The sequence below is a fragment of the Gracilinanus agilis genome, chromosome 1, assembly GCF_016433145.1.
Source record: "Gracilinanus agilis isolate LMUSP501 chromosome 1, AgileGrace, whole genome shotgun sequence".
Lineage (NCBI taxonomy): Eukaryota > Metazoa > Chordata > Mammalia > Didelphimorphia > Didelphidae > Gracilinanus > Gracilinanus agilis.
Genome location: NC_058130.1, coordinates 595,407,805 through 595,422,336, shown reverse-complemented (window position 1 = coordinate 595,422,336; position 14,532 = coordinate 595,407,805). Strand labels below are relative to the sequence as shown.

Here is a 14,532-nt window from a genome sequence, read left to right as displayed (position 1 = left end):
CAGCAATTCAGGTCCTTCCCAATAGATCGCAAAACTCCCAAAGTATTCAAATCCCACGCTGGGTGCAAGGGCGCGCGTGCGCAGTAGCAGTCTCCGTTTTGCACCTCCTCCTACTTTAAATGCAGACCAATTATCGAAAGAGTTCCTGCTTTCGCAGGTGATGGGAGTTGACTACTCTGGGCCACCGTCCTGGCGCGTGCGTGGAAAAACGGGGCGGGGACCCAAGTGTCATGGCGAGCTCCATCTGAAGACTTCGCGGCTACCGAATTCTAGACCTTGGTTTTCTTTTCCCTTCATCCTCACACCCCCAGCTTCATTCACGTTGTAAGTTGTTTAGTTAGCACTTGGAGAGGGGCAGAGAGGGGAGGGCCGGGGCGAGAGAGGATGAGAACTGAGCTTTCAAGAGGCAGGAGCCTCTTTTCCCCCTGAAGCCGTGACTGGCCTTCCCCTTTCCCCTTCTCTCCTCCCCTCCCCCGAGGCCGCGCGCGCGTTTCCTTTTTCTTTTGGCTCCCACTTTGCGGCGTAAGGCAAGATTCGGGTTGGGAGTGTGGAGAAAGCGTCACAAGCCCTGGCTTTGGGCACAGGGCCTCTGCTTCAAGATTCCAAGGACCGGGCCCCGTTGCCCGAATTTGGGACTGCAGTATGAATACAGCTGTTGGGATGCAGCCATGGATGATAGGACGATGCCTAATAGTTTTGGGGTGTCATTAAAAAGTAGAAACCAAATTTAAAAAATCATCTCGAAGAAGCAACCGGTTTCTGTGACCCCCCCCCCAAACAAAATCAACAGAGGATTGGCAACCTCTTAAAAACAAAGAAACATGTTTATTTTCTCTACAGAACAATACTATTTTTCTTCTAATTAGTTTAAGGGCTTTTAAAAAAGCATTATTATTAGCCTTATCGAGATTAAGTAATTTGTTTTTATCTTTGTTCTACGTAGTGATCAAGAGGAAGTGAGACAAATTGCAGAATTTCAAGGTAATTTTTGTTATTGTTAAATATTGCATGTTAGAATTTAACCATTTGCAAAGATGCCTTCCTCCAATTTGTTTACCAACGGGAGGAAAGAACATTCTGGTTTAATATACAGGGGGACAGATAGGTAACTCAGTGGTTAGAGATCCATGTCTGTATTTGGGAGAAAGGGCCTCAGACATCTAGCTTTGTGACCCGGAGCAAGTCACTTAACCCCAACTATCAAGCCCTTTCAATAAGAGCAAGCAGCATTATGGTTCAATTTTGTGTTCAGGGCTTGCAATCACAAGATTTGGCATTAATACACAGATATTGTTTTGTAGCAATAATAATAATTATTGGTAATTAGTATTATGTAGTGCTTTAAGGTTTGCAAAATGCTTGTCTTCCAAGAGGAGCAAGCACTTTCTGGTTTAATAATGTTCAGGGCTTACAGTTGGAAGAATTGTATTATTTTTGTAATAAAAGCTAATGATAGCTAGTATTTGTATAATACTTTAATAAGAATTGGAAAGTACTTATCTTCCACTCAGAAGACTTTCATCCAGTGTCTTAATATTTACAGGATGCAAATTGGGATTGAGCAACATTTTGGTTTGATAATATTCAGAGCTTGTAATCAGAAGATTTGCTTGTAGACCTGGTATTCACTTTCTTTGTATTATTTTGTGATGTTAATAATAGCTAATGATAGCTAAAAATTATATAGTACTTTAAGATTTTCAGTGTGCTTTTCTTTTGTTTACTCATTTCATATGTAATCTCCCCTGACAGAGTGTCAGCTTATTGAGGGCAAGGACTATTTAATTTTTGGTCTTCTATTCCTGTATCCATCATAATGACTGTCACTTAGCAGGAACTTATTAAATGTTCGTAGATTGATCTGATAGTTTATGTGGGCAAATGTGGTTTTAGAGATAGGAATACGAGGATCTAAAGGCCATGTAAAAGTCATTCAGCTAACATTTATTATGTACTAGGCACCATGGCAAGTGTGTGTAAACTATGAAATTCACACATACACAAAATAAATTGGGATTGATCCAGATGCAAAACACTTAAGATTAAAGAAGACTGAGAAAAACTTCTTGCAAAAAGTGAAGTTTTAGCTGACATTTGAAGGAGGCCAGGGAATCCTGGAAGTAGAGTTGAGGAGGTAGGGAATTCCAGGTATAGAAGACATCCAGGGAAAGTTCCTGGAGCTTAGAGAGAGTGTCATGTGTGGGAAATAGCAGGAAGGCCAGTGTTATAAGATTGCAGAGTATGTGGAGAGGAGTAAGGTAAAAGAAGACCATAGAGTAGGAAGGGGCCAGGTTTTGAAGGCCTATAAAATCCAGAACATTTTATATTTGATCCTGGGTGTAATAGGGAACCCAACCCTTTAGATGAAAAAACTGATGCCTCAAAAGGTGAATGCCTTGTCCAAGGTCTCAAAATTCTGATAAGTTATAGACCCAGGATTTTAACACCATAACTCTTCAAATCTGTTATTTTTTCCACTGCATTATGATGCCTAAGACTACAATATATACCAAGAGAGAATTGTATTCCATGAATAGTGTGATTTGACTGTGCCTTTTTTTTTTTTGCCTGGTGCTCACCCATCATTTAAAAAAAAAATTGTGTTTTCTTTTTCCTAAGCCTCCAGCTTTTAAGCGAAGCTTTTTAGTAAAAGATTATTTGAATTGGAAGGTTACAGAATCATTGATTTACAAATGATAGGAACTTTGGAGTTCATCTTATCCACTCATTCTGTACTTCATAGAGGAGAGAATCGAGACCCCAAAAGGTTAGATAACTTGCTAGACTTTTACAATTTAAACCACATTTTGTAGCTTCATATCTGGCCTTTTTAATAGGCATATGGGTGTGTAAATAAATGGAAGTGGGTGAGAATTTTTGAAGTCCCTTGTCCTAGGTGATGTTAACCTCAGGCTGTGCTAATAGTTACACTCTCATGTTTTGTGTCCTGCTGCTGCAACTATTGCTATCTTGTGGGGCTTGAAGTTTCTGTCACCAGCACTGAGATATAAGAAATGAAGGGGCACAGGTATATAGTTTATGGTTAAAGAATAGATGTCCTCCTAAAAGTTCAGTGAATGGAATCCTTGGTCCTTCTTTGAGATATTATACATTCCCTTGGTATGCATTATCATTACTATGTTGACTCGCATGTCTTCATTTGATTTCATTCTGACTAGAATTCTGACTTCCTTCCCATTATGATTAGTAATAATGATAATAGCTAACAGTATATAACACTTACTATGTGCTGGGCCCTATGTTAAGTGTTTTACATTTATTATCTCATTTGATCCTTACAACAACCTTGTGAGGTAGGTACTATTATCTCTATTTTACAGATGAGAATACTGAGGGAAACAGGTTAAATGGCTTCCCCCTCGGGTGACAGAGTTCATAAATGTTTGAGACCACACTTAAACTTGCGTCTTTTTGACTCTAGGTTCGGTGCTTGATCCACTGAGCTATCTAGATAACTTGACCTAGATATAGTTCCAGGTCTTAAGCTGCCAATTAGATTTCTGCACTTTGATAATGTCATTATCTAAAACTCTGTATATTTTAATCCAAATCTTCTCTCCAAACAGACTACCTCTTATGACTTAAGTATCTTGTTTGGTTACCTTTAATTTTGTAGTCACTATTTACTCAGTTACAAAGTTTTGTTGATGAGTATCATTCATATGTCTCTTCCATTCTTGTTTTTAGTACCTTGAGCCAGACTTATAACACATTATCAGATGTTTATGAATTGATGAATTCTTCTGTAACACTCTTTTCGCCACCCTTCCTCCTTCCTTTTCTCCTCTCCCCCTTCAAAGTGCCACCAGACTAATCTTTCATATGTACTGGTCTGTCATCCCTCTGCTTAGAAACCTTTAATGACTTCTTATTGTATATGGAATAAGGCTCATATTCTTTGGTCTGGCATTCAGGGACCTCCCAGCTTCATCTCATTCTACTGCCCTTCATATGAGCTATTTAATAGATAAAGTAAATTGCATTCTGTTGACATAAACATGTATAGATCATCATTACCATAAAACTATAAAGGGAACTTGATGAATCTAATTTAAATCATTCACTTTCTAGGCTGGGAAACTAAGGCCCAAGTTGTAATGTATTTTCTGAAAGCATTTTCTTTTCTCCACTTCTCCTACCTTTCTGTCACCTGTAGAATTTCCAGCCATCCTTTAAAACACAGCTCTAATTCTTTTTCTTTTTTTTCTTTTTTTTTTAACCCTTAACTTCTGTGTATTGGCTCATAGGTGGAAGAGTGGTAAGGTTGGGCAATGGGGTTCAAGTGACTTGCCCAGGGTCACACAGCTGGGAAGTGTCTGAGGCTGGATTTGAACCTAGGACCTCCCATCTCTAGGCCTGATTCTCAATCCAATGAGCTACCCAGCTGCCCCTCTAATTCTTTCTTCAGGAAAGCTGTGTCTGCTTTTTCCAGTTGGTGATGACTGGATTTGGAGTTAGAGGACATGGTTCTAGGCCCTTTCTCTGCCAGTTTCTGCCTGGGTGGCCTTGGGCAAGTCATTTGGACAGAGAATGGTCAGGAAATATAACAAACTAATGCTATTAGAACCTGTGACAAGAGGTGCATTCCATGCCCTTCTCTTTCCAGGGAGAAACTTGAACGCATATTTTGTAGTATTTCCTTTGTCATTTATAAAATGTGAGGGTTGAACTAGATCAGTTCTGTCAAACTCATACATGTATTGATTAAAAAAAACACAAATTAACATTATCTAGGTTGTATTATATTTTTGTTTTGTTAAACATTTTCTAGTTACATTTTGACCTGAGCAAATTTGACATCTCTGTACTAGATAACCTCTGAAGGTCCTCTCTAGCTCTAATTCTGTGATCCCTTGGCCTCTAAGGTCCCTTTCAGCTAAGATGGGGAACCAGTAAGGAAGAAATGTTTTATCAGCAGTAGGAGGTGGACCAGTGTATTGTAATAAAAGAAATCACTTTGCTATTAAAGGTGATTGAAAGTGATCAAAAAGGATATTATGAGGTCAGAGTGATGGTGAGTAACAAGGTCACGTGAATATTGACTATCAGTGTGCTTTGTTAATTGTCATCTTTTCTCTGTATTGAATGTACATTTAGAGGGAAAGAAAGCTTGAAGGGCAAAATTTGAACATGATGTATTTTAAGCACCATTAGGCTAGAACAGAAAGACATCAAGTTGATGGGGAATATAAGCCACTAGTTGTAGGTAATGATTATAAATGTTAAATCCAAATGGGAAGCAGATATAGAAGTATTAGAGTAAAGAACATAGCAACAAAAGCATAGGATGGAGGTAGGGGTCACTTAGAAGAGAGAGATATCCAGAAAATGAGAATTAGTAAGAATTGATAGATCTGTGTGAGTATAACTAGAGGAGCAAAATGTCTCCAAAGGATTATCAGATGGAAACTGTCATTAAATGTTAATGTTAGTATTGCTTACTAACTGTGTAGGTCTCACCTCAGCTCTAGTGGAGTAAATTATTATCACTATGCTGACTTCTTCAGGGCTATTTCCTGAAGTTGCATTGACCTCCCAAATTGCATCTCCAACTGTCTGTTAGACATCTCAAAATAGTTATCCTGTAGGTATCTTAAACTCAACATATTCAAAACCAAACTCCACAGCTTTCCTCCAAACCTTGCCTTTCTCCAACTTCTTACTGCTGTTGAGAGCACCACCATCTTCTTAGCCACCTGTGCTTGCAACCTAGGGTGTCATCCTTGACTCCTTCCTTTTTCATTTTTTTCCTACCCTCATCTCCCCTTCCCCGTTCAATCAGTTGCCAGGGCGTGTCAATTTTACCTTTGGAACATTTCTAAATTTTGCTCCCTTTTCAATAACATTGCCCCCACTCTGGTGAAGATCCTCAAAGTGATTTTCTTAAAACACAAATTTGACCATGTCATTTCCCCTTCTCTCTTTATTACTCAAATTCCAGTGACTTCCTGTCTTTTCCAAATATAAACTCCTTTTTGGCATTCAGAACACTTCTTAACCTGATTCCTCCTACTTTTCCAGTCTTAGGCCTTATTCCCTTCCACATAATTGGAAATCCACAGTGAAAATGACCTTCTTGCTGTTCCTCAATCAATGTTAACATTTTATGAAGTGCCCAGCTGTTCTAAGCTCTAGGGATACAAAAAGGCAAAAGACAGTCTCGTACCCTAAAGAAACTCATAATCTAATGCTTGTTTCTTAAAATTATATCTCTTGGCTCTGGATATTTTCTTTGGCTGTCTCTCCACTATGAATGTTTTCCTCTTACTTCTGGTCTCTTGGCTTCCTTCAAATCTCAGCTAAAATTCCTCTTTTTACAGGAAGTCTTTCCAGATCCCTATTAATTTTCATGCTTTCCTTATGTCATTTCTCTCCATTTGTTTTGCATATATCTTGTTTGTATACAATTATTTGTTGTCTCCCTCAAATAGAAATAAACTTCATATAAGGATCACCCTGATCTATCTATCTTGATTATGTTTTAAAATGTAATATCTACATATTATACTATTTTTATTTATTTGATTAAATATTTCCCAGGTACATTTTAATTTGATTCAGGCCATATTCAGAGAGTTGTGGCCTGCATGTTTGATACCTCTGGCCTGAAGCACTAAAAGATTAAATGACCTTCCTGGGATCATAAGGTAGTTTGATATATAATGAAAGGAAATTTAAATATATCTGTAAATTATAGTTTTATGTACTCTTTTGTTATGAGGAAAATGTCAGTTGCATCTGAATTAACATTTGTATAATCTTTTTATCTTCTGGGGAAGATGCCTGCTGCATCTTGTGATTCACCACTTGCAGACATAGAAGATATTGTGTCAAGAGAAGATTCAAAGCCTCAGGATAGATATTTTTCAAGAAAAAGTATTGTTCCAAAGGTGCGAATACGTAATACTCAAAAATGTTTGCAAGAGGAAGATGATCCACCAAGTGATAGGTTAGTGTTGTTCTAAAATTTACTAGTTCTAACTAATTCTAAAGTAGTTCTAAAAATTACTCAGTTCTTTTTGAAAAATGGAGAATATAGCTAATGTGCATTAATAATACTACATTAATAATGTGACCATTTCTGTTTTGAATTTAAATTTTATGAGACTGGAAAAAAGCAGGTTACTTTTTAATGGCATTGTCAAATAATTAGTATGTTTTAAAGTTTTTTCAGCTAATTTTAGATAATTACACTGAAAAGTAGAAGAAAAAGCTTAGTAAATATGTGATTTTCCATGTTTTAATTTCTTACTAGAATCACTTAGGTTAATATAGTTGTATTATCAGGGTTACCTATTTTTATTCAGTCATTACATTTAAGTAAAATGAATATATTTTTGTTTAAAATTTTCTCCATTTTGGTCTTAATTTGTGTATTTCATATTTATTTGAATTTTAATGATTGTAAAGTTACTCACATCATTTTGAAAAGCAGTGTTTGATGTCTAACTTGAGAGTACTGCCACCTAACTTTGGGAATAAATGTTCTATATGAAAGCTTCATTTTTAAATTTAAATCTTTTGTTTATATAAAGGAAGCAGTTTATTAATGTGAAACCTTAGTTATGTTGTTGGATTTTTCTTTTTTAGCTCTACCACTTATGTAACTTTTATTACTAAAAAGTCATAATATAGTCTGTTGCTAATATTCTAGAAATCACTATGTCATATGCCAGATGCATTTATTTGATTTTCTTCTTTAGTATGGCAGCTAAAATACTTTTGTCCTTTACTAGTATTTGTAGGTGTCCTTTTTGGACCTTGATTGTAATACTTGGTTAATGGTAATAAAAATTTTTTAAACCAGAAAAGAAAAAGGAGAGGGCATTTTAAATGAAAAAAAAAATTTAGAAGCCTGATCTTTATCTTTTTTGGCAGAGAGTTAGTATTTATGATTATAGTTGATGCATGCGATCTGAATTGGTAGATATGTGAGTGGGAAATATTTGGGCAGATGCAATTTTGGTTAATTTGAAGTGTCTCTTGGATTTTGATTTGAAGCTTGATAACTTTACATTCTAATTATTCCATAGCACTATTCCTGGTATTCAGAAAATTTGGATTCGGACATGGGGTTGTTCTCACAATAATTCAGATGGAGAGTATATGGCTGGTCAACTAGCTGCTTATGGATATAAAATTACAGGTAAAGCAGTCAGTACTCTTACATTTTTTGAATGCTTGTCATTGTTACCTGTGTTATAGATGTAGGGCCAAAAGATCTTATAACTTAGTGATTTTAAGTTGACATTGGAAAAAATGAGTATTTTTATTCTTTGTTCTGGAATGTATTGGTCAAATTCAGACATCAGCTGCTCTAAGGGGGCAAAAGAACATTTTCATAGATTGTATCTTTTAAGAAGCAATCAACTGGCTTTTCACTGACTAAAAGTTTCCTCATATCTATTTTAATATCAAGATTTGTGCTAGCATTCCTTAGTTAGCAAAAAATATTTTAAATGTTTTTGACCAATAAGTTTAAAAAAAGCAAAAGCTCTCAGCATTCATCTTAGCTGAATTTATGATGTGCTTATTTGTCCCTAGTATCATTTTCTACTTTGGTGCAACAAGCTTAGATTCTAATTATCCTCATGTTTTCATAAGTGTTCATTTACAAATCCAACTTGTATGGTCTCTGAGCTTTAGAAAAGGGCCTTTTGAATTTTTTTCCTTATGGTTTTAGAAATGTTGGACTAATTTTAAAGCTAATCTGTATTTATAATCTACTAATCAGTTTTATATATTTTGTTCTAATTTTGTTGTTTGATAGAAAATGGCCATCCTCATGTGCTTATTACACATTATATATTATTAAGTGCCTGTGTGATTTGCACTCTTTTGAGCAAAGAAAAAGGGAAAAAATATTGTTTGCATTTGATTGTTTATACTGTGAGTTATCCATAGTCAGTTATTAATTTCAGGCTAACTTCTCTCTTTCATTCAACCTTCTCATTTTTCCTAGCAGCCCCACTGCACAAAGAATGTAAACTAAGACCAGTATTAGCTTAATTAAACATAATTAGGAAGTTAAATTCCTGAATGGAAATCATAATACATTCATAAACTAAATATGAATAGTTTAGGGTTATCCATGCCACTGGTTCCCTCTATTAATGTGGGTAATTGAAACTTTGACTTTACTTGATAAGCATGTATTTTACTATATCTTAATAATCAGTCATTCCAATTATTTAAGTATTTTTGATGTACTATTTAATATGCAATAAATATACTCAATTTTTTATCATATAATGATGTATAAATTTACTATCCTGAAAACTATATAACAAGCTACTATATTTAATAATGTTGGAGAAATTTTTATTACTTTTAAGGGAGGGTAGTGGTTAAATGGGAAAGATTAGGTAGATAAAGTACTAAATTGTTTCTTCTAACACGTTAAACTCTCAGATCTAAGTAGTTAAGAAAATAGTATCCCTTTAGCAGAATATCTAAGGGTTTCATGTAAATTGTTAATGCTGGTAGTGGCTATTTAAATCCTCTTACCTTACTTTCAGGAAACAGGATATCTTTCGTTATGTTAATTAAATTCAATTCAGTTTTCAAAATATGCAGTCTTAGAGGGAACATGCCATTTAAAAAATTGGGGCTGTGATGAATGCTTATATAGACAAGTTAAGTATGAGGTGTAACTAAAAAGTAAAGTGACTTTGGAAAGTAAATCAAATACCTGACAATATCTCTTGAGTGATTTCTCCTTCAAAGTAGTCACCTCAAAAACCTATACTTAGACTCATTCTGTTTCTCATCCCTTAAAATACATTTGAAACTGCTTTTGGAAAGGTAGCCTTGATGTGGTCCTTTAGTTTTCTTAAGTGGTAGTAAATGTTTATCCTTTGCGGGTACAGTTAATTTTTTAAAATAGCTGAAATTTATTTGAAGCCAAGGCTGTTTTATAATCAAGTCAGGTAACTGATTTTTAGTCATACATGAGGTGTGACTACAAAACAATTAGACCAGTTTTCTTCTTTGACTTGTAATCTGACTGAGGCAATTCCAAAGAGGAAGACTTAACATATGTTTTGACCAATGGCATGTCCCTAGAATGAATATATAGTCCCCTAAAATGACCGAAGGAGCTCTTATTTGGATATAGACTTCCTTGTATACTTATTTAAAGTCTTATTTTATAGTTATACATCATAAGCATAACTATAGTGTCATCTTTTTGTTTGGGGGGGAGAAGTTTTAGGTTTCATTAACTGGCCATTTAAGGCTCTCATTTTTAGATATATTTACAATCATATATTTATGGTATGATAGCTCTGTTTACAAATAAATTATACAGCTAAAGAGAGTACATGCATGTATTTTCTTTGTGTACTGTTAAAGAAACTGTTATCTGAGGTGATAGTTCTCTTGTTTTTCTGTGTATCGGAGTGCGCCTTTTTGTTCTCTTTTAATGGCTCATTGTTTTCCTTCCCCCTAAGTTTGGAGATTCTCTGAGACTACCATATAACCTATTTTCTTTCTCTCCTCTCTTTTTTGTTCATTTCATTCATTCCTTTTAGATTACAGGAATTGTCTTTGTAGGTGACTTCCAGACCTATATACATCTAGCCCCATTCTTCTCCCGAGTTTATTTTATATATCCAAGTGCCTGTTAAACATCACTGCCTTTATATCCCACTGTCATTTCAAACTTAGCATTTAAAAAAAAAAAAAGCTAAGTTCATTTCCATTCTCTCTTTTTTCCTGCCCTCCCCCCCAAGAAAAAAAAGGCTTGTACCCTTTTTCCAGCTTCTTTATTTCTGTCTAATACATTATCATCCTCCTACAACTCTGCCTTAGAAACGCCTTGGAGTTATCTTTGACTTTTCCTGCTCCCTCCTTACATTCTTGTTCATCATATCTCAAATTTTTTCAATTTTGTTTCCACATCATCTCTAACTTTTTCATTTATACCATCACAACTCTAATTTAGACTCTCATCATGTGACATAGACTATTAAAACAGTCTCTCTTTTTTTTTACTGACTTAAAAAAAGTATATATAGTATTTTGAGGTTTTTTTTTGGTCATTTACATTTCTCACTGTATCCATTTCCTTCCTGTTTGCAGAGAGAGCAATATCCCTTATAACAAAGAATGTAATGCTTTTCTAAGAAGTTTCCTGCCTTTTTACCCTTAAATCCATCCTTTGTCATAGAATTTCAGAGTTGGAGGGAGATTTCTCTAGCTTACCTAGACCACTCCATACTTAAAAAAAAAAATCCTTTGTGAAACATACCAAACAAATGGTTATCTGTCTTTTTTTTTTTTCCCCAAAGACCTTCAATGAGGGGGAACCTGCCATTTCCCAAGGCATCCTACTCCACTTTTGGAGAGATCTGATGTTAGAAAGTTACTCCTTATGTCAAATTCAAATTTTTTTATAATTTCCAGTTGCTGCTACCACTTCTTTCCTTTAGTGACAAGTAGCCTGAATTTATACTCTCCCACTCAACAGCTCTTTACAAACCTAAAGACAATTGTGATGCCCATGAGTCTTTTATTTTGTAGAATAAATTGCCCCAATTTCTTGAATTCTGACTTCATACCCAATTCAAAAATCTTCTTTGGGCTCTTACTGCCTAAATAAACATCTTAGCTTGGTATTTAAAATGCTTTACAAGCTAGCTCCAACCTACCTTTATATCCCTTATTTTAAAGTGTTCCTCTTCATGTACTATACATTCTATCCAGATGAGAGTAATTGACATTTGATCTTGAACTACCTACCATCTCCCATCTCTCTGCATTGGGGTAGGCTGGTCCTTTCTGTTTGTAATGGACTTTTTATTAAAGTCTGCCAGTTAAAACACCTCAAATAGGGTATCTTTTCTGTGAAACATTCTCTAATTATGCCCCAATAGAAAATGTTCTCACTTGCTTCAGATTTCTAGAGCACACATTTCTAGTCTTTTCTTTGCCCTATCACTATATTTCAGATTATATTTATTTGTGTAATTTTTTGGTAGCTTTCAATGGGAACCTTGTTTGATATAAATTCATACTTTTTATACACATGCTATATAGCATTGAATACTTGTGCTAGAGTTTTATAGAATGTAGGAACTCAAAAACCTTTTTGTCTGATGGATGATTAAAGACAATTATGATTATGTGTTTGAAGTTAGGGTTAGTGGAATATTTTAATTGCAGATAGTTATATATGTGTGTATAAGTCTTTGTTAAATTTTTATATGCTTTACGAAAATAAATCATCTTTAGTCATTTGTCTCTTCTTGTTTTTTTAAAAAGAATGATGACATATATATGTTTTTATGTGCATATTTCTTTGTAATATAGTAAGGGTAATGTGAGACAATCTACTGTACATATTAAATAATATTAATGGGTGGTTTAATTAATTTTGGTATTATTTTAGCTAATTTGCTTTCATATTCTTTCACCATTTTGACTTTCATTGAGATTTTTTTTTAGATGTTCTACTAGCTAATCATGTCATAATGAAATCCATTTTTTTATGCCTCATTGTTTCTTTGTCTTTCTGACCATTGGTGCTGGGGCGGGCATTTGTCTATCATATAGTAAAAATGTAACTTCTGTAGCTATTCTCCCTATCACACATTTTCGAACCCAGACCTAGAAATATATAGTGGTATATGACCTTTTTAGTCTATAATTCCCTCTGAAGTTTTAGTGGATGTGAAGGAAGGGAGGAATACAATTTATGGGTTTTTTTTCCTACCATATACTTTTCTACTGCCTCTAGCAATTTTGTCTCTTTTCACCCATCTTGTTATGTGAGACCTAAAGTTGTTCATAGGTATAAGTAGATTGAATGTTTCAATTAACATAAGTGTTCTTTCTCTTGTCTCTGTCTCCTGTGCAAGATTGTTGTGTTTATGCACATATATATATTTCAGGCAGCTGTATATAAAAAGATTATTGTAATTTAAGTGTATTTTTTCCCACCAAAGATTTGTTTGCCTTTTATTGCTTATCCTGTAGCTGAGGAAACCATTTCTTATTTGGAATAGTTGACATGTAGTTTCAAGCTTTTCAAAGCCCTTTACATTTATTGTCTTATGATTCTTACTCTAACCCTGTGAGGTAGATATATTTTAGGTACTTTTATCCCCATTAACAGATGAGAAAATGGACTTATCTCTGACTGTGTAACTAGTTCAGTGTTAAAGACAGCAATCAAACCCTGATTCTTTATTCCACTAAAATGCTGTATTATAAAGAAGATGAATACCAGTCTGAGTTTTGAGGCTTGAACATTAGTCCAAAGGTATGATTAAATCCTGACTATCTAGTTCAAAATCATCTTAAGACCCAACCTTACCTAACTACAATTATAATGAGTAATAGCTTTTAAAATTTGTTGGTTTAGGGTTTACAAAGCACTTTACATAAGTGTATCTCATTTGATTCCAAGCCAATAGACTTGTATAAATACAAATAAATTCTTTCATATATTAGAGGTAGTAACTGTATCTAAGTGATTTGAATGATGCCTTCCCCAGTGGACATTTAACATGAATACAAATGAGTTTCCTGCAAAGAATGAGACATGTTTTTGGATTATGATTGTAGTCACTTTCTTTATCCCACGTGCTAGAAAACTGATGATTATTGACCCAAGTGAAAATTATATTTTCTATATTCCTGATAACCCTTCTCATCCATCTTCTTCCACCCAAAGGTTTGTGGTAAAAGTCTTCATCAGTTTTATCTGTGGGATATGTAAGTGAAGTGTTATAGCACTTCATTGAGACGTAGATAAAAGATGACATTTTTCTGCTAACTTTTTAATTTTAATTTCATGTGGAAAGTTTGAGAAGGAAAGGTATTCCAGATTCATTCTTTTAGTTTTATAGATGTTGCCCCCTCTCCAATAAAAAGAAATTCCATATTATTCCCAATAACTTTCTATAGGAAGAGAATATATATTTCAAAGTAAGAATTTTGCTGCTAGGGTAATTATCTATATGGGGTCTACACTGAGAGAGAGATTATGAAAGAATGAGTGGTTTAAATGAAAATGTTGAACCTATTTTGGAATTTCAGATTTATGCTTCCAAAGAATATATATTCAGGTATATAGTATGGGATTGGGGTGGAAACAATAAATACATGAACTAGACAGTCTCTTTTTTCACCAGACCTTGTGTTACAGATGAATGAGATGGGAATCGTACACTTGGAATACTGGAGTGGCTAGCCTGAGCAAGGAAAACTCCCTTTGTGTTCTCTTAGAGGAATTGAGTAAAGAAGATCTGCTCTACAGACCATCTTTCGCTGTTGTTGAGGAAAGTAGATTGGGAATGGTGGAAAGTAAAGTAATATGCAGGTTGCTTAAAAGTTATAAAGGATGAGCAACAATTATAGTTATTAAATGTGCTTTTAAAATGTAGACTGCATCAAAATAAACCTTTAGTTTCTTTAATGCAAATAAAAGGTTACAAACAAATTGATCATAAGAATGTAATTAGTTGTTCATTTCCAAATCCACAAATGGCTCTGTAGGAAGGAATA

General features: G+C 34.6%; 1 protein-coding gene across 1 annotated transcript in view; it reads left to right on the top strand.

Annotated features, from left to right (window-relative positions):
* The first annotated feature begins 287 nt into the window (after nt 1-287).
* CDKAL1 (CDK5 regulatory subunit associated protein 1 like 1) overlaps nt 288-14,532 on the top strand; it is a 725,348-nt gene continuing 711,103 nt past the window's right edge. The window contains exons 1-4 of the mRNA XM_044667435.1: nt 288-324; nt 944-981; nt 6,801-6,970; nt 8,055-8,167. Coding sequence (XP_044523370.1) covers nt 6,801-6,970; nt 8,055-8,167 — 283 coding nt within the window. The 5' untranslated portion in view covers nt 288-324; nt 944-981. The remainder of the gene's footprint in view (nt 325-943; nt 982-6,800; nt 6,971-8,054; nt 8,168-14,532) is intronic.